Source organism: Prionailurus bengalensis, chromosome E2, assembly GCF_016509475.1.
Source record: "Prionailurus bengalensis isolate Pbe53 chromosome E2, Fcat_Pben_1.1_paternal_pri, whole genome shotgun sequence".
Lineage (NCBI taxonomy): Eukaryota > Metazoa > Chordata > Mammalia > Carnivora > Felidae > Prionailurus > Prionailurus bengalensis.
The window spans coordinates 7,352,958-7,377,116 of NC_057352.1; the positions used below are offsets into that span (position 1 = coordinate 7,352,958).

Genomic DNA, 24,159 nt, shown 5'->3' on the forward strand with positions numbered 1-24,159 from the left:
TGAATTCTCTCAGCTCTTTTTTGTCTAAAAGCTTCTGTTTACATTAGCTTGGAAAGATATTTTTTATTGGGTAAAGAATTTTAGGATAACATTGTCTTCCCTTTCAGTTCTTCAAATTCTTTTGGTTTTCATAGTTTCTTGTGAGCATTCTGTAATTCTTATCTTTCTTTGTTTGTAGTTTGTCTTTTTCTCTGGCTGGTTTTAATATTTTCTCTTTTTCCCTGGGTTTAAATCATTTGGTTAATATATGCCTTCGGGGGGGTGTGTGTGTATGTGAAGGAAGAGACAGGAAGATGGGGGGAGTGGTAGAGGGGAAAACAAAAAGAGAGAAAATATTATCCTGTTTGGAATTTGTTGAGTACCTTGGATCTGTGGATTTATAACACTGATCAAACTTGTAAAAATTGAAGCCAATATTTATTTCAATTCTTTTTTTCTATTCTTATTCTCTCATATTCTCTGGGTCTGTCCTTTTACATATGGTTATGTGGCCTGATAATATCTCTTAGGGCCCTGAACATCTGTTTGCCATTTTCCAGCCTTTTTCCCCTCTATATTCTGCTGTTTGAACAGGATCTACCGATACATCTCCAAGTTCACCGATCATTCTACAATGTTGAATCTGCTGTTGATCTTATTCAGTGGAACTCTCATCTCAGATAATAGATTTTCTTCTTTCTTTCTTTCTTTTTTTATTTTCTTCTTTAAAAGTTGCATTTCCTTTGGGGCGCCTGGGTGACTCAGTCGGTTAGGCATCTGACTCTTGGTCTCAGCTCAGGTCTTGATCTCACGGTTCGTGAATTCAAGCCCTGCATTGGGCTCTGCACTCGTGGTGCAGACCCTGCTTGGGATTCTGTCTCTCCTTCAGTCTGCCCCTCCCCATTTGTTCTCTCTCACTCTCTCAAAATAAGTAAATGAACTTAAAAAAATGTTTTTAAGTTACATTTCCTTTCTTTTTAATCTTACACTCCTTCTCCATATAATGGTGACGTTTTCCTTTACATCCTTGAGTATATATGGCACATACTTATAATAAGTTTTTTAATGTCTTTGTCTCCTAGATCTGCCTCCTGTGTCATGTCTGACCCTGATCCCATTGGATGAATTTTTCTGTTGAGTGTCACATGTTCATAAATCTTTGTATGTCTGGTAAGTTTTCACTGAGTGCTGGACACTGTCAGTTTTATGTGGCTGACTGCATGCTTTTGTTGTATTTCTTTAAAAACATTGGTCTTTTTTTTTTTTAAAGGCAGTTAGGTTACTAGCATGTTGGGCCAATATTTTTAAGACTTTTTAATTTTAGCCCCTCCTAAGATAGGTCTAGTGTTGGGCTAATTTTCTTTCACTTGAATGCCATCACCCTTTTGGAGCTTTCACTGAATACTCCATAGATTCAAGAAGGTATCTTTACTCTGGCTGGAGGGAATATACACATGTGCAAGCCCTTTGTGAGCTCTGGGAATCTTCCAACTAATAACTCTCTGGTAATTGCTCTCTCCTTAGAAATTGTTCTCATTTGGGTTCATGGGGTTTCACCCTATGCTTGTGCAGATCCAACGACTCCAGGACCTTTCATGGAGACTCTGAACCCTTTCTCCACAATACTCCTGTCTGAAACTCTGACCTACATATTTTAGCCACATCAGCTTCCTAACCTTCAAAGTCTGGCTGCTCAACTCAGTGAAATTTCAGTCCCTTTTATGGTGCCCTTACCCTTTTTCTTACTCTGCTATCTACAAACAAACTCCTCACAGAAAACCTCAGTGATTATATGGTTCACCTCATTTTTGTCCTTCTCTCAAGGATCACCATTCTTCCATGTATGAAAAGAGAAGTTTCTTGTATTTTGTTTGATATTCTAGTTGTTTACAGGAGGATAATTCTGGACCCTATGACTCTCTCATGCTCAGAAGCAGAAGTCTCCAGCAGACTGTTTGTTTGTTTATTTATTTATTTAATTTTAAAAATATCTTTATTTCTTTTTTAAATTAATTAATCAATCAATTTTTAAATTTACATCCATGTTAGTTAGCATATAGTGCAACAATGATTTCAGGAGTAGATTCCAGTGATTCATCCCCTATGTATAACATCCAGTGTTCATCCCAACAAGTGTCTTCCTTAATGCCCCTTATACATTTAGCCATCCTCCCTCCCACAACCTCTCCAGTAAACCTCTGTTTGTTCTTCATAATTAAGAGTCTCTTATGTTTTGTCCCCCTCCCTGTTTTTATATTATTTTTGCTTCCTTTCCCTGTGATCGTCTGTTCTGTGTCTTAAATTCCTCATATGAGTGAAGTCATATGATATTTGTCTTTTTCTGACTAATTTTGCTTAACATAATACCCCTAGTTTCATCCACATAGTTGCAAATGGCAAGATTTCATTCTTTTTGATTGCCGAGTAATACTCCATTGTATGTGTATACCACATCCTCTTTATCCATCCACCCATTGATGGACACTTGGGTTCTTTCCATACTCTGGCTATTGTTGATAGTGCTGCTATTAACATTGGGGTGTGTGTGTCTCTTTCAAACACTACACCTGTATCCTTTGGATAGAGACCTACTAGTTCAATTGCTGGGTCGTAGGGTAGATCTATATTTTTAATTTTTTGAGTAACCTCCATACTGTTTTCCAGAGTGGCTGCACCAGTTTGCATTCCCACCAGCAGTGCAAAAGGGTTCCTCTTTCTCCACATCCTTGCCAACATCTGTTGTTGCCTGAGTTGTTAATGTTAGCCATTCTGACTGATGTGAGGGGGTATCTCATTGTGGTTTTAACTTGTATTTCCCTGATGATGAGTGATGTTGAGCATTTTTTCATGTGTCGGTTGGCCATCTGGACGTCTTTGGAGAAGTGTCTATTCATGTCTTTTTGCCCATTGCTTCACTGGATTATTTGTCTTTTGGATGTCGAGTTTGATAAGTTCTTTATAGATTTTGGATACTAACCCTTTATCTGATATGTCACTTGCAAATATCTTCTCCCATTCCGTTGGTTGCCTTTTAGTTTTACTGACTGTTTCCTTCTCTGTGCAGAATCTTTTTGTTTTGATGAGGTCCCAATAGTTCATTTTTGCTTTTGTTTCCCTTGCCTCTGGAGATGTGTTGAGTAAGAAGTTGCTGCGGCCATGATCAAACAGGTTTTTGCCAGCTTTCTCCTCTAGGATTTTGAAGGCTTCCTGTCTTCTGTTTAGGTCTTTCATCCATTTCGAGTTTCTTTTTGTGTCTGGTGTAAGAAAGTGGTCCAGGTTCATTCTTCTGCATGCCGCTGTCCAGTTTTCCCAGCACCACTTGCTGAAGAGACTGTCTTTATTCCATTGGGTATTCTTTCCTGCTTTGTCAAAGATTAGTTGGCTATGTGTTTGTGGGTCCATTTCTGAGTTCTCTCTTCTGTTCCATTGATCCTGAGTGTCTGTTTTTGTGCCAGTACCATACTGTCTTGATACTTATAGCTTTGTAATACAGCTTGACATCCAGGATTGTGATGCCTCCAGCTTTGGTTTTCTTTTTCGGGATTGCTTTGGCTATTTGGGGTCTTTTCTGGTTCCATACAAATTTTAGGAGTGTTTTTTCTAGCTCTGTGAAGAATGCTGGTGTTATTTTGATAGGGATTGCATTGAATATGTAGACTGCTTTGGGTAGTATTGACAGTTTAACAATATTTGTTCTTCCAATCCAAGAGCTTGGAATATTTTTCCATTTTTTGGTGTGTCTTCTTCAATTTCTTTCATAAGCTTTCTATAGTTTTCAGTGTATAGACTTTTCACCCCTTTGGTTAAGTTTATTCCTAGGTCTTTTATGTTTTTTATTTATTTATTTTAAAGATTTTAATTTTTGTAAGTAATCTCTACACCCAACTCTCAACCCCAAGATTAAGAGCTACAGAATCTACTGACTGAGCCAGCCAGGTGCTCCCCACCCCCTTGAAGTTTTAATAACTGTTTTATTAAGATACAAATTATACAACACAAAATTAATTCATTGTAAGTGTACAGTTCAATGGCTTTTTTAGTAAATTTATAGAGTTGTGTAGTCATTGTCACACATTTTTATTAGCCTAAAGAGGACCCTTGTGCCCATTTGTAATCAATACCAGTCCTTTCACAGCTCCAGGAACTCATTGATCTGCTTTCAGTCTCTAATGAACTATTTTATGAATATTTCATATACATCGAATCACATAATATAAAGTCTGTTGTGCCTGATATCTTTCACCAGACATTAGGTTTTTGAGGTCCAAACATGTTAGAGCACATGCCATTAGTTAGTGGCATTTTATTCTCAATGTTATCACATTCTATGAATATACACCACATTTCATTTATGCATTCACCAGCCGAGGGACATTTCAATCATTCCCAGTTTTGGCTTTTAAGAATAATGTTGCTGATTCCACTCCCATTCCTATTCTGGTTCAGGATTATAGAAACTCCATTCCAGTGGGATGAAGCAAGAATACAGGCACCCTCTCCTCCAAGTCTGAAGTTGAGGGCCACGGCACCCTCCTATGAAAGGGCAGGCGGCTACCCCACTTCTCATCCCCTGCCAGCTACGTGTTGAAGACCCTAAATTCCAGATGAACACAGCTGAGAAGTTAGAGGCTCTGTTCTTCAAGCTGCCCCATATCCACAGGGCAGAGGCTCTAACTCTGAATACTGGTACTGGTAGGGAAGAGCATGATGGATAGTATTTTCTAGAATGACAGAAATGTTTAATAGCTTGACAAGGGTTTTAGTTACATGAATAAATGCCAGCTCACCAAGTGATGTCTCTGAGCTCCCAGGGGTATCTGTTTTAGTCAGTTCAGGCCGCTATAACAAAGCACCACACACTGGGTAGCTTATGGACAACAGAAATTTATTTCTCACAGTTCTGAAGGCTGAGAAGTTCAAGACCAAAACACCAACATATCCGGTGTCTTGTGAGAACACACGTCCTGGCTCACGGAGGGCTTTTCACTTGTCCTCATGTGGCAGGAGGGGTAAGGGTGCTGTCTAGGGTCTCTTTTATAAGGGCACACAAATCTCATTCAGGAAACTCTACCCTCCTAACCTAATCACCTCCTAAAGGCCGCACCTCCAAATACCACGGCACCGGGGATTCGGGCCTCAGCACTCGAATGTTGGGGGGAAGATACAGCATTCAGTCCATAGCAAAGGCTAAAGCCACATTTGGTAAATATTCGCGCATTCATGTTACTCTGGATTAGGGGCGGGGGGGGGGGGCTGCTGTGTGGTCATTTTGTAGCTTAGACAGTGTTCTTGTTTATGTCTGTGTTAAGACAGGACTATGGAGAATTCTCATCCTTAGCTTGTTCCATCTCAGTCACAGAGTGGACTCGTCTGGTGTGATATCCTGTGAGATCATTAAAAAAAAAATTTTTTTTTTAGGTTTTTTATTTTTGAGAGAGAGAGAAAGAGACAGAGCACGAGCGGGGAGGGGCAGAGAGAGGGGGAGACATAGAATCTGAAGCAGGCTCCAGGCTCTGAGCTGTCAGCACAGAGCCCGATGTGTGGCTTGAACTCGTGAACCTCGAGATCATGACCTGAGCCAAGGTCGGATGCTTAACCCACTGAGCCACCCAAGTGTCCCATGATCATTTATATTTATTTTATTTTATTTTATTTTATTTTATTTTATTTTATTTTATTATGTTTTTAAATTTATATCCAAATTAGTTAGCATACAGTGCAACAATGATTTCAGGAGTAGATTCCTTAATGCCCCTTACCTATTTAGCCCATCCCCTTCTCCCACAACCCCTCCAGTAACCCTCTGTTTGTTCTCCATAATTAAGAGTCTCTTATGTTTTGTCCCCCTCCCTGTTTTTATATTATTTTTGCTTCCTTTCCCTTGTGTTCATCTGTTCTGTGTCTTAAATTCCTCATATGAGTGAAGTCATATGATATGTCTTTTTTTTTTTTAATTTTTTTTTCAACGTTTATTTATTTTGGGGACAGAGAGAAACAGAGCATGAAGGGGGGAGGGGCAGAGAGAGAGGGAGACACAGAATCGGAAACAGGCTCCAGGCTCTGAGCCATCAGCCCAGAGCCTGACGCGGGGCTCGAACCCACGGACCGCGAGATCGTGACCTGGCTGAAGTCGGACGCTTAACCGACTGCGCCACCCAGGCGCCCCAATATATGTCTTTCACTAATTTTGCTTAGCATAATACCCTCCAGTTCCATCCACGTAGTTGCAAATGGCAAGATTTCATTCTTTTTGATTGCCGAGTAATACCTCATTGTATGTATATACCACATCCTCTTTATCCATTCATCCATTGATGGGCTTTTGGGCTCTTTCCATACTTTGGCTATTGTTGATAGTGCTGCTATAAACATGGGGGTGCATGTGTCCCTTCGAAACAGCATACCAGTATCCTTTGGATAAACACCTAGTACTGCAATTGCTGGGTCATAGGGTCGTCTATTTTTAGTCTTTTGAGTAACCTCCATACTGTTTTCCAGAGTGGCTGCACCAGTTTGCATTCCCACCAGCAGTGCAAAAGAGATCCTCTTTCTCCGCATCCTCGCCAACATCTGTTGTTGCCTGAGTTGTTAATGTTAGCCATTCTGACTGATGTGAGGTGGTATCTCATTGTGGTTTTAACTTGTATTTCCCTGATGATGAGTGATGTTGAGCATTCTTTCATGTGTCGGTTGACCATCAGGATGTCTTTCTTGGAGAAGTGTCTATTCATGTCTTTTGCCCATTGCTTCACTGGATTATTTGTTTTTTGGGTGTCGAGTTTGATAAGTTCTTTATAGACTTTGAATACTGACCCTTTATCTGATACGTCATTTGCAAATATCTTCTCCTATTCTGTCGGTTGCTTTTTAGTTTTACTGATGATCATTTATATTTAATAGGAGAACACCGGGGCATGGCTGTGAATGCCAGCAGGGTCTGCTTTACTCTTTATTAAAGGGGAAAAAATGAAAATAATAGAGTAAAAAGATAGGAAGTTGAGAAGTAAATGGGGATCACATCACCGATAGTCTTGGTTCTTCATGTAAAGAGCTGGCATTTCACTTTGGAAAATGGATACTTCACACTGAGTGTCAAAACACACACCAGTGAGTAGCAATCACATCTGATAATAAAATACTGAACCTGCAGAATTTTCCCTTTACTAGAAATTAGCGAATCCAAATGTATCCTAGATCAGTATTTCTCTCAGCATCTTGCTTTTTAATATGCCATCTTGACTTGAAGAGAAAAGGGAAGGCCCAGCTGAGGCTGCCTGTGTGTGATATTACACGACCCCAACCTAGACAGTGGGACCTGAGTAAGACCACATGCTATAGACTGGGTCCCCCCAAAAGCTGTATGTTCAAACCTACCCACCAATGTGATGATAGTAAGAGGTGGTACCTTTAGGATGTGATTAGGTCATGAGGGTGGCGCCCTCATGAATGGGATTAGCGCCCTTGTGTAAAAGAGGCCCCAGAGACTCCCTTGCCCTTTCCACCACATGAGGGTGTGGCGTTTTAGAAAATGGTCATCTGTGAACTAGAAAGTGGGCTCTCACCAGACATGGAATCTGCCAGCGCCTAGATTTTGGATTTCCAGACTCCAGGACTGAGAGAAGTGAGTGTTCCTTCCTTAAACCACCCCGTCTGTGGTAATTCTGTTATAGCGGCTGGATGGATGAAGATAACACAGGAATGTGTTTTCTTATGCGGCCATCACATGGTGAGTGTGCCTGGGTGGGACTCCATTTGAGAACACTGTGTGAGCAGGGGCAGTACTGAAGTGTTTTAAATTTGGGGGAGGGTAGGGGCCCCTGGGCCGCTCAGTTGGTTGGGCCTCTGACTCCTGACTTTGGCTCAGGTGAGTTTGGCTCGTGAGTTCGAGCCCTGAGTCGGGCTCTGCGTTGACAACGTAGAGCCTGGTTGGGATTCTCTCTCCCTGCCTCTGTCTCTGCCCCTCCTCCACTTGCTCTCTATCTCTCCCTCTGAAAATAAATAAAAATAAACTTAAAAAAAAAATTGGAGGGGTTAGGGGCACCTGTGTGGCTCAGTCAGCTGAGTGTCTGGCTTCAGCTCAAGTCGTGATCTCATGGTTCACGGGTTTGAGGCCCATGTTGGGCTTTGGGCTGACAGGCAGGAAGCTTTCTTCCTCTCTCTCTCTCTCTCTCTCTCTTTCTCTCCGCCCCTCCCCCGCTCTCCCTTTCTCTGTCAAAAATAAATAAACGTTAAATTAAAAAAATAAAATAAAATTATTTTGTGGCAGGGGAAGGAAGAAGAGTGGTTCCCGTGACTGCTTTAGTAGGCTCTCCCTGGCAGAGACTGTTTATTGAGGTGCAGTGAAAGGAGCAGTCATAATTTCTAGGTGCAGTGAGAACGAATGCAGCCTTTTGGGAAGAGCCCCGTTTGCAAATGTGTGCGGCACCGGAGAAATATTCCCCGAGTTCTCCAGGCCAAGACCGCACAGACCCTGGTGCCTGGGGCTCCAGACGGGTCGGTCGGAGCTGCGGGGACAGAGCGCCTCCTGGGGGCTACGTGCGGAGCTGCAGTAGAGGCAACTGAAGCCGCGTGCGGGACAAGCGGCAGGAAGAGGCTGGTGTGTGTGCGTGTTGGGGGTGGGTTTGTCTAAGATGCCCCCTTCCCCAGATAAAGGCTCCTCACCACCCTCAGGGCCTCCACTACAGCCAGACCCGGACTCTTCATCCTGCACTGGGACCCCGCCCCGCATGGCTCTGGTCCTCAGGTCCACATCCCTGCACCCTCCTGGGGCAGAATCCTGAACTAATTACCTCTCTCTCTCTCCCCTCCCCAACCTCTCCCGCCCCTTTACCTACCCCCCACCCCCACCCATCCACCTATCTACCTTTGACCCCATTGTGAGTTCAGGGGCGGAGGGAGCTTGAGCCCATGCTCAACATCTATTAATGAAACGAGAGGGGAGGCTTGCAGGGCTGGGTGTTTGTTCTAAAGGAATCCGTTCAGGGGTGCCTTGGGGGGCTCAGTCAGTTGATTTCTGCTGTGGTCAAGATGAGTTCAAGACCTAGGTGAGGCTCTGTGCTGACAGCCCGGAGCCTGCTTGGGATTCTCTCTCTCCCTCCCTCTCTGCCCCTCACTGGCTCTCCTTCTCCCAAAAATAAACATTTTCTTTTTTTAACGTTTATTTATTTTTGAGAGAGAGAGATAGACAGAGTACAAGAAGGGATGGGGCAGAGAGAGAAGGAGGGAGACCCAGAATCCGACGCAGGGTCCAAGCTCCAAGCTGTCAGCACAGAGCTTGGTGCCAGGTCAAACTCACAAACTGGGAGATTGTGACCTCAGCTGAAGTCAGATGCTCAACAGAAGGAGCCACCCAGGTGCCCCTAAAATAAACAAACATTTTTTTAATTTATTTTTTTTTAATTTTTTTAATGTTTATTTATTTCTGAGACAGAGAGAGACAGAGCATGAATGGGGGAGGGTCAGAGAGAGAGGGAGACACAGAATCTGAAGCAGGCTCCAGGCTCTGAGCTGTCAGCACAGAGCCCGATGGGGGGCTCGAACTCACAGACTGTGAGATCATCAGGCCCTGAGCGGAAGTCGGAAGCTCAACTGACTGAGCCACCCAGGCACCCCTAAACATTTTTTTTTTAATTTTTTTTTCAACGTTTATTTATTTTTGGGACAGAGAGAGACAGAGCATGAACGGGGGAGGGGCAGAGAGAGAGGGAGACACAGAATCGGAAACAGGCTCCAGGCTCCGAGCCATCAGCCCAGAGCCTGACGCGGGGCTCGAACTCACGACCGCGAGATCGTGACCTGGCTGAAGTCGGACGCTTAACCGACTGCGCCACCCAGGCGCCCCTAAACATTTTTTTTTTAAATAAAGGAATACTTTCAGAAAAAATCTGAACATTCTTTGGCCCAAAAAAGATTCTCGTGGCCTCAGCTAGCTGCTTGGCCCTTGTCTGGCCAAGGCTGGGGGATGGGCAGAGGTGATCTGGTCACACTGAGGAAGGGTGGAGAATTCTGAGGGGGGCCCAAGAAGCCACAGGAAATTCAGAAGGGTGTGGGGGTGGGGAAATGTTGGGAACAACTCTGAACTGAGAACAGTGGGAGGGGCAGCCATGGGAAGAGCATTCCTGGAAGTGACAACCCCAAGTGTCACACATCACTGCCCCCCAAGTGGGAACAAACTTAGTAAATGTGAGAAACAGAGCTGGGATCACTGGTGGAATGCAAAAGCAAAGCAAAAGAGGGTTCAAAGTGAGTTTGGGGAGGTCATCGGGAGACAGGGTGAGCAGTTTGGATTTTCTCCTAAATATAACAGGACACCACTGCAACTTTTAAGTAAGAGAGGGATTCGGTCTGATTTATATTTGAAAACATTTTTTAATATTTATTTATTTCTGAGAGAGAGAAAGAGAGAGCACGGCAGCAGGGGAGGGGCAGAGAGAGAGAGAGGGAGACACAGAATTGGAAGCAGGCTCCAGGCTTCGAGCTGTCAGCACAGAGCTTAATTCAGGGCTCGAACTCACGAACCACGAGATCATGACCTGAGTTGAAGTCAGATGGGTAACTGACTGAGTCACCCAGGTGTCCCTAATTGAAAAGTAACTCTGGCTGCTGTGTTGACAAGGCACCATGGAGAGAGCAAACTAGAAGCAGGAATAATCAATCAGTCACTGCTGTCCTACAGATGAGCGAGGGTGATGGCTTGGACCCAGGAAGTGACTCTCCATTGAGGGTGATTCTGCCATCCAGGGGACAGGTGGCAATGTCTGGAGTGTTTTTAGTTGTCACAGCTAGGGTGGACGGGGTGCTACTGGCATCTGAAGGCTGGAGGCCAGGGCTACTGATGAACATCCTGCCAGGGACCCCACCCCTCAGGAAATATTTGACTCAAAATGTCAGTAGTGCTGGTCAGCCTGGGTGGCTCAGTCTGTTGAGCATCCAACTCTTGATTTCGGCTCAGGTCATGATCTCATAGTCATGAGATTGAGCTCCAAGTGGGGGCTGCTTGAGATTCTCTCTCCGTTTCCCTTTGCCTTTCCCCTGTGCTCGCTCTCTCTCTAAAAAAAAATTTTTTTTTAATTTTTGAGAGAGAGAGAGAGAGAAGCAAGGGAGGGGCAGAGACAGAGGGAGAGAGAGGATCCTAAGCAGGCTCCCGTGCTGTCAGTGTGGAGTCCAACACAGGGCTCATCCCACAAATTGTGAAATCATGACCTGAGCCCAAATGAAGTGTCAGATGCTTAGCCAACTGAGCCACCCAGGCAACTGCCCCAAATTGGAAAAAAAAAAAAAAAGTGTCAATGGTGCTAAGATTGAGACATCTTGGATGAGAGTAATGAATGGTAGTGGGGTGGGGATAAGTGGATGGAATTTTTTTAATACCTAAGAAGTTGAGCTGATGGGTCTTGTGGGTAATTGTACATGGGAGTAAAGAAAGTAAAGGACGCCGTCAGGCCAATGCTCAGGTGTGGGCAGGGCTTGGTGCCGCATGATATTTAGAGAGATGAAAAGCAGGCTTGTGGTGAGAAATAGTGCTGCATGATGCATGCTAAGCTTGAAATGCACACTGCAGATTCCTGAGTAGGTGTCTAATAGACAGGAAAGGGTCAGGGCTGAGATACAATTTACATTTATCAGCTCTTTTATTGTTGTTGTGTTTTGTGGTTATCTATTTTGGCTTGCTTTTTATTTTTATTTTTGAAAGAGAGAGATAAAGAGAGTGAGCTGGGGAGAGGAACAGAGGGAAGGAGAGAGAGAGAATCCCAGGCAGTTTCCATGCTCAGCATGGAGCCCAACACAGAGCTCAATCCCATGATCGTGAGATCATGACCTGAGCTGAAATCAAGAGTCAGACCTGGGTGCCTGGGTGGCTCAGTCATTTAAGTGTCTGACTTTAGCTCAGGTCATGATTTCATGGTTCGTGGGTTTGAGCCCAGCATCAGGCTCTGTGCTGACAGCTCGGCGTCTGGAGTCTGCTTCCGATTTTGTGTCTCCCTCTCTCTCTGCTTATGCTCTCTGTGTCTCTTTCTCTCAAAAATAATTTAAAAAAGGGGCACCTGGGTGGCTCAGTCGGCTAAGCATCTGACTTCGGCCCAGGTCATGATCTCACCACTCTTGAGTTTGAGCCCGCATCAGGCTCTCTACGGTCAGCATGGAGCCCGCTTTGGTTCCTGTCTCCCTCTCTCTCTGCACCCGTCCCCCCAGCTCATGCTTTCTCGCTGTCTCAAAAATAAACAAAAACATTAAAATAATAATCATTTTAAAAAAAGAGTCAGACACTCAACTGGCTGAGCCACCCAGGCGTTTAACTTCATTTTGAAGAAACTTTAGACTCACGGGAGTTGCAAAGAAACGTACAGGGACATCCCGTGGACTCAAATCTCCCCCCTCCTCCGTGTTATCATCTTCCACAACTAAGTACAATCTGAAAATCAAAGAATTGTCTGCACACAATCAGGGCAAGCCCATGTCAAGACCCAGGCCTCCCTCCTCTCTGGGAGGCCCCTCCTCTGTGAGCTTCATGCTGTGATATCTCTAGACAAGAGCCTCCCCTGGGAAAAGGGACCCTGGCTCTCCCCCGATAGAGCCCAGGTTGGGCAGTGGGGACCCGGATCAGAGTGCAGAAGGAGGTGGGTATTAGGGCTGGGTTGTGCCCCCTTTGTCCCGTTCATATGTTGAAGCCTTAACTCCAGTACCTGCGAATGTGACTGTATGTGGAGATAGGGCCTTTAAATGGGTAATTCAGTTAAAGCAAGGTCATAGAGCAAGCTCAAATCCAGTAGGCTGGTGTCCTTTTTTTTTTTTTTTTTATGTTTATCTATTTTGAGAGAGAGTGCAAGCAGGGAGGAGGCAGAGAGAGAGGGAGAGAGAAAGCATCCCAAGCAGGCTCCGTGCTGCCAGCCCAGAGCCTGACTTGGGGCTCCATCTCACAAACTGTGAAATCATGACCTGAGCTGAGATCAAGAGTTGGCCGACTGAGCCACCCAGGCGCCCCAGGACTGGTGTCCTTCTACGAAGAGATCAGGACACAGGCACACAAAGAGAGATGGCCATGTGAGAGCTCAGTGGGAAGATGATGTCTACACCCCGGGGAGAGAGGCCTGGGAAGCAACCAACCTGTTCTTCCAGCCTTACTGACACCTTCATCTTGGACTCCAGCCTCCGAACTGCGGGCAAGATGTTTTCTGTCATTTGAGCTGTTCTGTCGGTGGTGCTTTGTTACGGCAGCCCAAGCACGTGACACGAGAGCAAGGACAGAGGTGGCCACAGGTCACCTCCTCCAGGAGGCCTCTTCTGGTTCCCCAGGAAGAAGTGACCACGCCTTTGTCGTGAACATCTGTCCCAGCATCGGCTGGGGGTGGCAGCGAGGGGGAGCAGTTACGAGCATTTCAATGCTTTTCCATTTCTCAGAAGCTTCATTTACCAAACTGGGTCCCCTTGAGGGCAGACACCGTGACTGATTTGCCTGTGTCCTCAGGAGGCCGCGTGGCACCTGCACACACCAGGTCCCAGGCACGGAGGTTGACTGTGGGGGCAGGTGCTCCCATCACAACAGGTATTACCAGCAGGTGCATCCAACCTTAGGGCAGAAGAAGAAGGGGAGCTTGAGAGGTGGACTGAGGTCTTGGCATGGGTGCTTCAGGTGGACCTGGGGGCGGAAATCAGCGAGCCCTCCCAGTGAGGAGGAAGGGGTGGGACTGACACCAGCCTAGGGGTACCAGATTTGGCAAATAAAAACACAAAGGCGCCCAGTTAAATTTGCATTTCGGATACGAACGCCGAATAATTTTAGTATAACAATGTCCTGTTGCGAGACATACTTCTAAAAAAAAAAATCATTCATCGTTTAACTGAAAGTCAGCTTTAACTGGGGCACCTGGGTGGCCCAGTCGGTTAAGTGTCTGGCTTCAACTAGGGTCATGATCGCACGGTTCGTGAGTTGGAGCCCCTGATGGGGCTTTCTGCTGTCAGCACAGAGCCCGCTCCAGATCCTTTGTCCCCCTCTCTCTCTGGCCCTCCCCTGCTCTCTAAAGTCAACTTTAACTGGAGATTCTGAATTTTAACTGGCAAGACCCGTCAGCCCCCCACCCCCCACAACCCCCTTCCTGCATCCACTCTTGCTGTTCCCCACTGCCCTCCTTCCCCAGGGGCCCCCCGTCTGAAGAAAGGCTCATTGTACACTTTCACTTCTGCTTCCTCAGCCACCTAAGACCCAGCGGGAGAGCCCCGACCCTCACCCACCCAGCCCCCATGGCCTCACCCACCTTCCACTCCCTCCCCCACCCCAGGGGACCCCCAGAAGGACCAGGACCAGCTCTGCCATCCGGAGCACCAGGCAGCCTCCCCCCCGCCCCGCCCCACCCCCCAGAAAAGATTCAGAGTCCTAGCGGGTGAGGTGGGGCTGGAGAGTGACAAGATGGGGCGGGGGGGGGGGGGAGGGGGGGAGGGGGGCGGGAGCGAGTGGGGGTGGGGCTCAGGACCGGTCACCTGGCCCCGGGTACAGCTTTCGCAACTGGCGGTTCCCCTTCGTCAGTGGAGGCGTCCGGGGGACGAGCCTGTGTGAGGGCAGGTCCAAGTGCACCCTCGTGCAGAGATGGCCCTGTCACTGCTGTTGGCCCTGCTGTGGGGCGGTGAGTGGGCCACGGGGCCAGAAGGGGCCTGGGTGGGGGCGCGGGCTGGGCTTGCAGCTTGAGCCCTCTGTCTCCTTCAGGGTCTCAGGCTCAGGCCCCAGGATTCTCCCTGCAAGTGCAGAGCGTGGTGATGGTGCAGGAGGGCCTGTGTGTGCACGTGCCCTGCACCCTCTCCTACCCCCGGATAGGCTGGACGGAGGACACCCCCGCCCTCGGCTCCTGGTTCGTGGTGGGGACAGACACGAACAAGGGAAGACCGGTGGCCACAAACAAGCAGGATCAAGAGCAAGGTGGCTCCGGGGGCCGGTTCCAGCTCACTGGGGATCCCCGGAACCGCAGCTGCTCCTTGCTGATCAGAGACGCCCAGGCGGAGGACTCGGCACAGTACTTCTTTCGGGTGGAGAGAGGCAGTTACGTGCGGTATAATTTCGTGGAAAGCCCGCTCTATCTGGAAGTGACAGGTATGGACCGGGCTCCAGCAGGACTGGGCGGGAAACTCTCCTCCTCCCTGCCGTTCCCCACCTCCCCCCCACACACACACTGTGGGGAGCAGATCAGGGGTCACCCCTGTAGCACCCCCTCCCAGGGCTAGGATTGTGCCCTCTCTTTGCCCCAGCCCTGACACAGAAGCCCGATGTCTACGTCCCAGAGACCCTGGAAGCAGGGCGCCGGGCGACACTCATCTGTGTGTTTAACTGGGCCTTTGAGGAATGTCCAGCCCCTACTTTCTCCTGGATGGGGGCCGCCGTCACCACCCCAGGGCCCGGACGCAAATCCTCCTACTTCTCAGTGCTTTCTCTCACACCGAGACCCCAGGACCACGGCACCCACCTCACGTGCCGGGTAGACTTCTCCAGAAAGGGCGTGAGCACAGAGACAACCGTTCAACTTAACGTCACCCGTGAGTCTGGTGGCCAGGGCATCAGGGTGTGCAGACAGGCACGGCGGGATGTGGCCGGCGGGGGATCCAGACAGGTCGGTGGGGAGTCGCATCATGCTGCCTCGGCCCTGGGAGGGGCTTGGGGACGCCATCCGCTCCCCAGCCACAAGCATCTTTGACACCAGTTTGTCACTCGCCTCCCGGAGGATATCACGCTTTCTTTTCCCCCTTTTCCCCCGAGGGGGTTCCCTCTTACTGCCAGGAGCCCCACGGTCCTCCCTCAAGCCAGGTCTCAATCTTGTTGCAGATGTCCCCAAAGACCTAGTTATCAGCGTTTCCAGAGCCAAGGCATCAGGTACGTATTGAGGGCCTGGGAGGGTGGGGCTGGTCCTCTGCGGAGGGTGGAGGTGAGGGAGACAGAGGGCGAGGGAGACTCTGTTCCTCCTTCAGCTTCTCTCTCTCTCTCCCGGCTTCTGTCTCTGCAGCCCCGGAGCCCCAGGGAGACAGCCCACATCTGGAAGTCCAGAAAGGCCAGTTCCTGCAGCTGGTCTGTGCTTCCGAGAGCCAGTCCCCTGCCACCCTGAGCTGGGCCCTGGAGGACAGAATCCTCTCTTGGTCTCACCCCTGGACCCCCGGCCCCCTGGCTCTGGTGCTGACCCGGGTGATGCCTGGGGATTCAGGCTGCTACACCTGCCGAGCGGAGAACGGGCGTGGCTCCCAGAGCCGCACCCTGAACCTCTCCGTGAAGTGTGAGTGTGACCATCAGGAGCCTGGTTTCCAGAAAGGGAGAAGGAAGAGGGGGGCTGGGGCTGGGGGGCAGGGCCCCGGAGCTCGAGAGAGACCTGGAACCCCAGGCCGAGGGGGCTAACAATTCTGATTCCAACTCCAAAGTGGGTTTTCCACCACACCACCAAACAATCCTCTGATGCCAGCTGGGTGTTCTGCAACTCAACTCGGTTGAACACTGTCTACCTTGAGGTGGTGGCAGATCTCACAGGTGAAGGGCTCGGTCCCGCAAGGTCCCCCCCCCCCGCTCCTTGGGCCCCCACCTCAGAGGCCAGTCACAAGCCAAGTTGACCAACTGGCTCTAGGTCGGAGTTTCCCATGACCCCCCCACCCCCACCTTGAATTCAATTGATTTGATAAAATGGGGCACAGAACTCAGAGGAACACTGCACTTACTGGATGGGGGGTTATTTTAAAATGATACAACAGCAGACAGAAGAGATGTGTGGGGGGCAAGGCCGTTGCCCGCGTACCTCCCCGTGTTCACCAGTACGGAGGCCCTTCAAACCCCATTCTCTTGGGTTTTTATGGAGGCTTCAACACGGAGGCAGGATTGACCAAAGCTTTGGCCACTGCCGTCCGATCCCACCTGCAATCGCTCTCCCTTCCCCGGAAGTCAGGGCAGGGATGGAAAGTCCCAAAGCTTCAGTCACCGAGGTTGGTTCTCTGGCCACCAGCCACAACCCCCCCCCAGGTGCTTTCCAACGGTCCCCTCATTTACATCAACCCAGGTGTGGTTTGAAAGGGGTATGTTATGAATATCAAGACACCTTTATCGCTCTCGTCTTTTAGGAAATTCCGAGGGTTTTAGGAACTGTGCCAGGAAGGGGAGAGATATGTATATTTATTTAATTTTTTTAAGTTTATTTATTTTGAGAGAGAGAGAGTGTGCGTGCGTGTGTGTGTGTGTGTGTGAGAGCAGGGGAAGGGCAGAGACAGAAGGAGACAGAGAATCCCAAGCAGGCTCCATGCTGTCAGCGGAGAGCCCGATGTGGGGCTTGAGCTCACAAACCGTGAGCTCACGACCTGAGCCAAAACCAAGAGGCAGACACTTAACTGACCGAGCCGCTCAGGTGCCCTTAAATATTTTACTATAAATCACAAGCATAGAGACCAGCCCTTCTTACCAGTCTGTTCCCTTGGGCCACTCAGTGGAGAATCAGTCACTAGGCAATTCCATGCTCGGCCGGCAGCCCTGCCCTCTTTGTCTCCAAGGACCGTTCTCTGCCCTGAGGGAACCCCCCCTCCCCACCATTCTAGAGCAGCACCCTGTCTCTGTTTCAGATGCCCCAGAGAACCTGAGAGTGATGGCCCTACAAGCAAACAGGACAGGTATGAAGGGGGACAGAGAACCTGGGGCTTCTCGGTGCCACACTGGGGGCCTCGGTGTCTGGAATGCTGCCACGCAAAAGGGTCCCTGTGCCCTCAGCTGAGCCTCTGATCTTGCCTCTTCCTTCCCGCAGTCCTGGAAAACCTTGGGAATGGCACGTCCCTCCCAGCCCTGGAGGGCCAAAGCTTGCGTCTGCTCTGTGTCGCCCACAGCAACCCCCCAGCCCAGCTGAGCTGGGCCCTGCGGGGACAGACTCTGAGCCCCTCCCAGCCCGCAGACCCCGGGATCCTGGAGCTGCCTCAGATACAAACGGAGCATGAAGGAGTCCTCACCTGCCGAGCTCAGAACTCGCTGGGCTCCCAGCACGTCTCCCTGCTTCTCTCTGTGGTCTGTGAGTGTGGGGACCCCCGGGGGCGAGACGTCCGGGGCCTGGCGAGCAGAGGCGCCGCTGACCCTGCCCCTCCCCCCCTGCAGGCCCCCCGCGGCTGCTCGGCCCCTCCTGCTCCTGGGAGGGCGAGGCGCTGGGCTGCACCTGCTCCGCCAGAGCCCGGCCGGCCCCTACCCTGAGCTGGCGGCTGGGGGAGGGGCTGCTGGAGGGGAACCACAGCGACGCTTCCTTGACCGTCACCTCCAGCTCCGAGGGGCCCTGGGCCAACAGCTCCCTGAGCCTCAGGGGACCGCTGGGCTCTGGCCTCAGACTCAGCTGCGAGGCCCGGAATGCACATGGGGAACAGAGCGCCGCGGTCCTGCTGTTGCCAGGTCTGCGGGCCAGCTGGCACCCCCACCCCGGACGAGTGGAGGCTGAGTGGGGGCAGGGGCAAGGTCCTGTGGTTGGAGCAGGACCTGGGAAGGTGCACGTGGCACCTGCGGCTGGGAACGCAGAGGGCAATCCAAACTGGAAGGCCTGTCGCCTGGGTCCGGGGCGCAGAGGGGTTTCCAAAACTTGGACAGAAGGGGTTGCAGATAAAACTCCTGGAATGGGAGCTGGAACCTGAGCGCCCGGTGGCAGGTGGGCGTGAGGCCCCACGTTAACGGGGGAGGCTCAGAGCTGGCTGACCGTCTCCTTGCACAGATAAGAAGGGACTCCTCTCAAAGGCGTTGGGTGGCGGAATATTTCTGGGAATGGGCATCACGACGCTCCTTTTCCTCTGCCTCATCCTGGTCACGTGAGTTGGGAGCCGGCGCGATGGGGTGTGGGATCCGGGGCTGGGGACCGGGGAGGTGCCAGGGCGCACAATCAAGGGGCTTGTTCCCCGGGCAGGAAGACTCTGAGGAAGAAACAGGCCCAGGCAGGGACTCTGGCCCACACAGGGACTCCGGCCCACGCAGGGGCTCCGCCCCAGGCAGGGGCTCCGCCGAAGCCCAAGGCCACGCGGAGAAGCACGATTCTGGACTACATCAACGTGGTCCCCAATCCTGGTCCCCTGGTGAGTGGCTCCGTGTGCTGCCTCTACTTTCCCTGCTCAGACTCCCGGCCCTCGCCCTCGCCCCTCCCCTGCCCTGTCCCAACCCTTTTCCCCCAAGGGACATCAAGGTGGAAAAGGTATGGGTGTTGGATTCGAGTCCTGTGAGATCTTGACCAAATCACTCGCTCTCTCTGAGCCTCCATTTCTTCCTCTGCTTCCTTCGAGAGCTGGTTTGAGGATGAGAACACATCATGCACTTGCTCAAAATGTAGCGGCTCGCCCGTTCTTATCACCCCGATGAGGTTACTAATTCTAATTAATGATGTGATCATTCTTAACATCACGGAGAGTCCGTGTATTTAGTGATTAAGAGCGTGGCTCTGAAGTCAGCTCGTCCGGGTACAATCTTGGTTTTATCGCAGTGTGTTCTTGGACAAGTCTCTTAACTTCTCTGTGCCTTAGTTTAAAATGGGGGAAATGGGGGCGCCTGGGTGGCTCAGTCCTTAAGAGTCTGACCTCAGCTCAGGTCATGATCTCATGGTCTGTGAGTTTGGGCCCTGCATCGGGCTCTGTGCTGACAGCTCAGAGCCTGGAGCCTGCTTCGGATTCTGTGCCTCCCTCTCTCTCTGCCCCTCCCCTGTTTGCACTCTCTCTCTCTCTCTCTCTCAAAAATAAACATTAAAAAAATTTTTTTTAAAGAAAATGGGAGAAATAGTAGTATCTATTACCTAGGATCATTCTAAGTACTCGCTATGCTCATGGTACCTGTAAACATTTAGAATAGTAGCCGGCACCTAGTAAGTGTTCTACAAATGCCAGATAGTTTTAGGAGAGAACATTTATTTGTTTATTTACTTATTTATTTTTATTTTTACTTTTTTTAAGTTTATTTAGAGGGGAGGTGCGCATGCGCACAAGCAGGGGAGGGGCAGAGAGAGAGAGAGAGAGAGAGAGAGAATCCCAAGCAGGCTCCCTGCTGTCAGCACAGAGCCTGATGCGGGGCTCGAACCCACATCAGATCACGACCTGAGCCGAAACCAACAGGCCCCGCCCAGGCGCCCCCAGGAGAGAACATTTGTATGCTGATGACTCCAAAACTTGCATCTCTCAAACTCACCCTTGACCTTTAGACTCCTATCCAACGTCCGGGACGGCATGTCTGTTTGAGTGTCTAACAGGCGTCTCGGATTTCGCCCGTCCGAGTCGAATTTAGGACTAACTCCACTGCTTATGCTCTCCACGCGGCCCGGCTCGGCAAACAGCGCCACGTCCGCCCGGCTGCCCAAGCCCGTCTTTCGCTCCTCTGTCCTCCACCACCCCACGATCAACCCATTAGCGAGACCCCTTCCAAATACACCCAAACCGCCTCTGCCGGTTCTGCCACTTCCTGTGTGTGCCCCCCTGCTTCCGCTCTCGCCGCCCCGGCTCTCTTTCCGTGTGCATGGTATCCTTTAAAAACCCAAATAGGGAGGCCCCTGGGTGGCTCAGTCGCTTAAGCGTCCGAGTCCTGATTTCAGCTCATCATGATCTCACCTTTGGTGAGTTTGAGCCCAGCATCAGGCCCTGTGCTGACGGTGCAGAGCCTGCTTGGGTTTCTCTCTCTCTCCCTCTCTCTGCCCCTCCCCTTCTTTCTCTCTTTAAATAAACTTAAAAAAAAAAAACCCAAATAGGGACAACTAACCCCCGTGGAATACTACTCAGCCATCAAAAGGAACAAATGATTGAAAGAAGCTACTGGTTGAAAAAACCTTAGAGACAAAAAAAAAAAAAAAAAAAGGAAAAATGCCGATCTCCAATGGTCACGTATGCAGGATTCCATGTTTATAACACCCTGCAAACGATCAGATTGTAGAGACCGAGGACAGATTAGTAGTGGCCAGGGTTAGGGACGGGAGGGCAGTGAGGACTAGAGAGGAGCAGCAGGTGGGGAGAGCTTTGTGGGGAGGAACAGTTCTGTGTCTTGACTGTGCTGTGGGCTGCACGGATCCGCCTGTGTGTGTTTGCTCTGGCTGCCATAGCAAAGGGCTGCAGCCGGGGTGACTTAAGCCACAGACATTGTTTATTGTTTGTTCCTGCCCCAAGATGTAATCCTAGTTCTTTTTTTTTTTTTTAATTTTTTTAATGTTTATTTTTGAGAGAGAGAGAGAGAGAGAGAGAGAGAGAGTGCCAGCAGGGGAGGGTCAGAGAGAGAGGGAGACCCAGAATCCGAAGCAGGCTCCAGGCTCTGAGCTGTCAGCACAGGGCCCGAGGCGGGGCTCGAACTCACAAACCATGAGATCATGACCTGAGCCGAGTCGGTCGCTTAACTGACTAAGCCACCCAGGTGCCCCAATCCCAGTTCTTAATTAGTGTCTGGTGCATGGTGAGCTATCGAGTATTTGTGGAAGGAAGGAAGGAAGGAAGGAGAGAGGGAGAGAAGGAGGGGAGGGAGGGAAGGGAGGAAGGAGGGGAAAGAGAGAGGGAGGAAGGAGAGGAGGGAGGGAAGGAAGGGGGAGGGAGGGAGGAAAGAGGGGAGGCGGGAAGGAAGAATGGAAGGAGGGAAGGAAGCCTGATTGTTACTCTCCCAGGCTCGCAATCGCAATCGGAACCAGAACCGGAAGGCCATGCCGAGCAGCCCTTCCCAGGCCTCTCCTCCAGGCGCTCTCTCCCAGGAATGTAAGAAAAACCAGAAGGAGCTACATGCTGCTCCCCACACTTGTCCAGGACCCAGATCATCCACGCAAGCCTCAGAATCAGAGAGTAACCAAGAGAATCTCCATTATGCTGCCCTCACCTTCTCGGGCCTCAGACCCTGGGACACCCGGGAGTCCAAGGACACAGGCCCAGAGTATGAGGACATCAAGTTTCACTGACAGTCTCCCGGGCTGCAGTGCTGGGATCCGGGGTAGGCGGAATGGAGAGGGTGAGGAAGATGAGCATCCTCTCTCTCTCTCTCTCTCTCTCTCCCCCTCACCCTCTTGGTCTCCAAGCATGGGTCCTCCCATTCCAGACCCGATCATTTGGAAAAGCTGGACACATCTCTCTGGATGCACTATTCTGAGAGGCAAGAGAAATTTTCTCTGCCACCACCGCCCTCCCCCCCCCACCCCCCCGCAGCTGATCACACAGGCTCACAGTTTCTCAAAGGTGGGAGGGACTTTAAAGGCAATTAACCTATCATCTTTGCGGGGTCAGCCAGCTAACCTCACAGGTCAAGTCTGACCCGCCGCCTAATTTCGAGCCAAGAGTGTTTTCCACATTTTAAATGGTTGTGGGGAGGGGCCAGCTCAGATGGGAGAGCTTACAACGCCTGATCTCTGGGGTGGTGAGTTCAAGCCCCAGGTCAGGTGTAGAGATTACTAAAATAATAATACTAATAAACTTAAAAAAATAAATGGTTGGGAGCGGGGAATCGAAAGCAGAAAAATGTTTCCTGATACGTGCTAAGGATATGAAATTCCAATTCCGGTGTCCATAAATAAAGTTTTATTGGATCACAGTTGCGCCCATTCTTTTATGCAGGACTCTGGCCCACGGCAGGCAGAGCTGAGTCCGAGATGTCTGCTGTCTGGGCGTCTGCAGGAAGAGTTTGCAGAATCTTCACCTAAAGTAAACACAGCCACTTATTTTTACAGAAGAGGAACAGAAGCAGATGTTCAGAGTGAGTTCAAGAGCAGCCACCGCAAAGATGTCCTGCTGGGCGACAAGACAGGAAGTCCCTCAGGGCAAGGACACCACGTGGAGACTGGGCGCAATTGTGCCCTCCAACCCATGAACCTGAGGAAGAACGATCGCAGGAGGGCATGGTACTGGGAACCCTCTCAAAATGTAATGGAAAGCAAAGCTCACCATGTACTCTGAATCGACCAGCCGGTGAAGAGAGAAGATGGGTCTATTTCTCCGAGGGGAGCAGGTCCTTCCTCCTTCCCCAGAGGTCAGAGTCCTAATTGCTTCACAGAAAGCTCTCATGGGGGATGGTTGCTACTTGCCAGGCAGAAAATTGAGGAGCCCAGAAGAGATGTTGGCCTTTGCATTAAAAAAAAAAAAAAAAAAAAAAAAAACGTTGGGGGCACCTGGGTGGCTTAGTCGGTTGAGCGGCCGACTCTTGGTTTTGGTTCAGGTCATGATCTCCCGGGTTGTGGGTTCAAGCCTGGCATGGGGCTCTGTGCTGACAGAGCAAAGCCTGCTTGGGATTCTCTCTGCCCTCTCCCCTGGCTCTCACCCTCTCTCTCTCTCTCTCTCTCTCTCTCTCTCTGTCTCTCTCAGAAATAAACAAATAAACATTTAATAAATAAATAAATAACAGGGCACCTGGGTGGCTCAGTTGATTAAGCGTCCAACTTCAGCTGGGGTCACAATCTCACGGTTCATGAGTTTGAGACCCACGTGGGGCTCCATGCTGACAGCTCAGAGCCTGGAGCCTGCTTCGGATTCTGTGTCTCCCTCTCTGTCTGCCCCTCCCCTGCTTGCACTCTGTCTCTCTCTCTGTCTCAAAAATAAATAAACATTTTAAAAATGTGATAAATAAATAAATAACAATAATAATAAAAATAAAGCCACACTGGAGAAATCTGTGGAACCGGGAGCGTGTCCACACCCCAACAGCTGCCTGGCTCTAAAAATCTTTCCCCACTGCTTTGTCATCCTGCCTGAAGGGGGCGCTTTTGAGCGAAAAGGACTCGGAGCCTTGGGGGGCTTTTGGCTGGACTGGGACATAAAAGGCCCATCTCTGACCATGCTTGTGGTCCACAGGGTCAAGAGCTAAAGAGCAGGGAAAGCGTTAGAGGGGAGGGCATATCATTTCAAAGGGTGACAGCTTCCACGAAGAGGAAGGAGCTGGTGGTGGACAGGTTCATGTTTTCCCAGGTATTTGGCTAAGGTCCTGAGGCTTTGTGTCCTGAGAGAGAGAATAACCGGATGTTCGCAGACAAGCCCCGCTTCACCTAAACCCTCTCAAATTCCAGAGCTATTGATCTGTGGAGACATTTGTAACACGGACTAACACATATTGAGCACTTACGCCAGGCGCTTCGGTGAATGCTTATTATATTATCCCACTCAACGCAGAAACTCTTAAGGGAATTTTTGACTGGGGAAGTCTCCCTTCATCTTGCCAGATCCCAATTAACTGGTTCATATAAGGCAGCCCGAAAAGGTTCAGAACTTTAAGAAAGAACAGAT

At 49.8% G+C, this 24,159-nt stretch overlaps 1 protein-coding gene and 1 long non-coding RNA gene across 8 annotated transcripts; one reads left to right on the forward strand and one right to left on the reverse strand.

Annotated features, from left to right (window-relative positions):
- The first annotated feature begins 14,469 nt into the window (after positions 1–14,469).
- Positions 14,470–23,011, forward strand: LOC122493772 (sialic acid-binding Ig-like lectin 10). Of its 7 annotated transcripts, none has more exons than XR_006300039.1 (12): positions 14,470–14,597; positions 14,678–15,058; positions 15,214–15,498; positions 15,785–15,832; positions 15,963–16,226; positions 17,548–17,595; positions 17,727–17,984; positions 18,068–18,352; positions 18,666–18,759; positions 18,855–19,020; positions 21,567–21,901; positions 22,501–23,011. XR_006300039.1 is itself a non-coding variant. In XM_043598362.1 (12 exons), exons 1-11 carry the CDS (start codon positions 14,561–14,563, stop codon positions 21,849–21,851), a joined length of 2,151 nt encoding a protein of 716 aa, XP_043454297.1. In that variant the 5' UTR covers positions 14,470–14,560; the 3' UTR covers positions 21,852–21,883; positions 22,501–23,011. The 7 variants fall into 7 exon arrangements, 5 of the variants coding, with proteins under 5 accessions (XP_043454297.1, XP_043454298.1, XP_043454299.1 ...); XR_006300038.1 differs by having other exon boundaries at positions 22,614–23,011; XM_043598362.1 differs by having other exon boundaries at positions 21,567–21,883.
- On the reverse strand, positions 22,442–22,939 carry LOC122493773. The gene is made up of 2 exons (XR_006300040.1): positions 22,828–22,939; positions 22,442–22,582 (listed from the first exon to the last, which is right to left on the reverse strand). It is a non-coding gene; the product is annotated as an uncharacterized LOC122493773 (long non-coding RNA).
- Positions 23,012–24,159: the final 1,148 nt, after the last annotated feature.

Coding starts and splice junctions, on each gene's coding strand:
- LOC122493772 (XM_043598362.1), top strand. CDS start 14,561: ATGGCCCTGTCACTGCTGTTGGCCCTGCTGTGGGGCG. Junction 16,227..17,547: donor CCTGAACCTCTCCGTGAAGT/GTGAGTGTGACC, acceptor TCTCTGTTTCAG/ATGCCCCAGAGAACCTGAGA. Junction 17,985..18,067: donor CCTGCTTCTCTCTGTGGTCT/GTGAGTGTGGGG, acceptor CCCCCCCTGCAG/GCCCCCCGCGGCTGCTCGGC.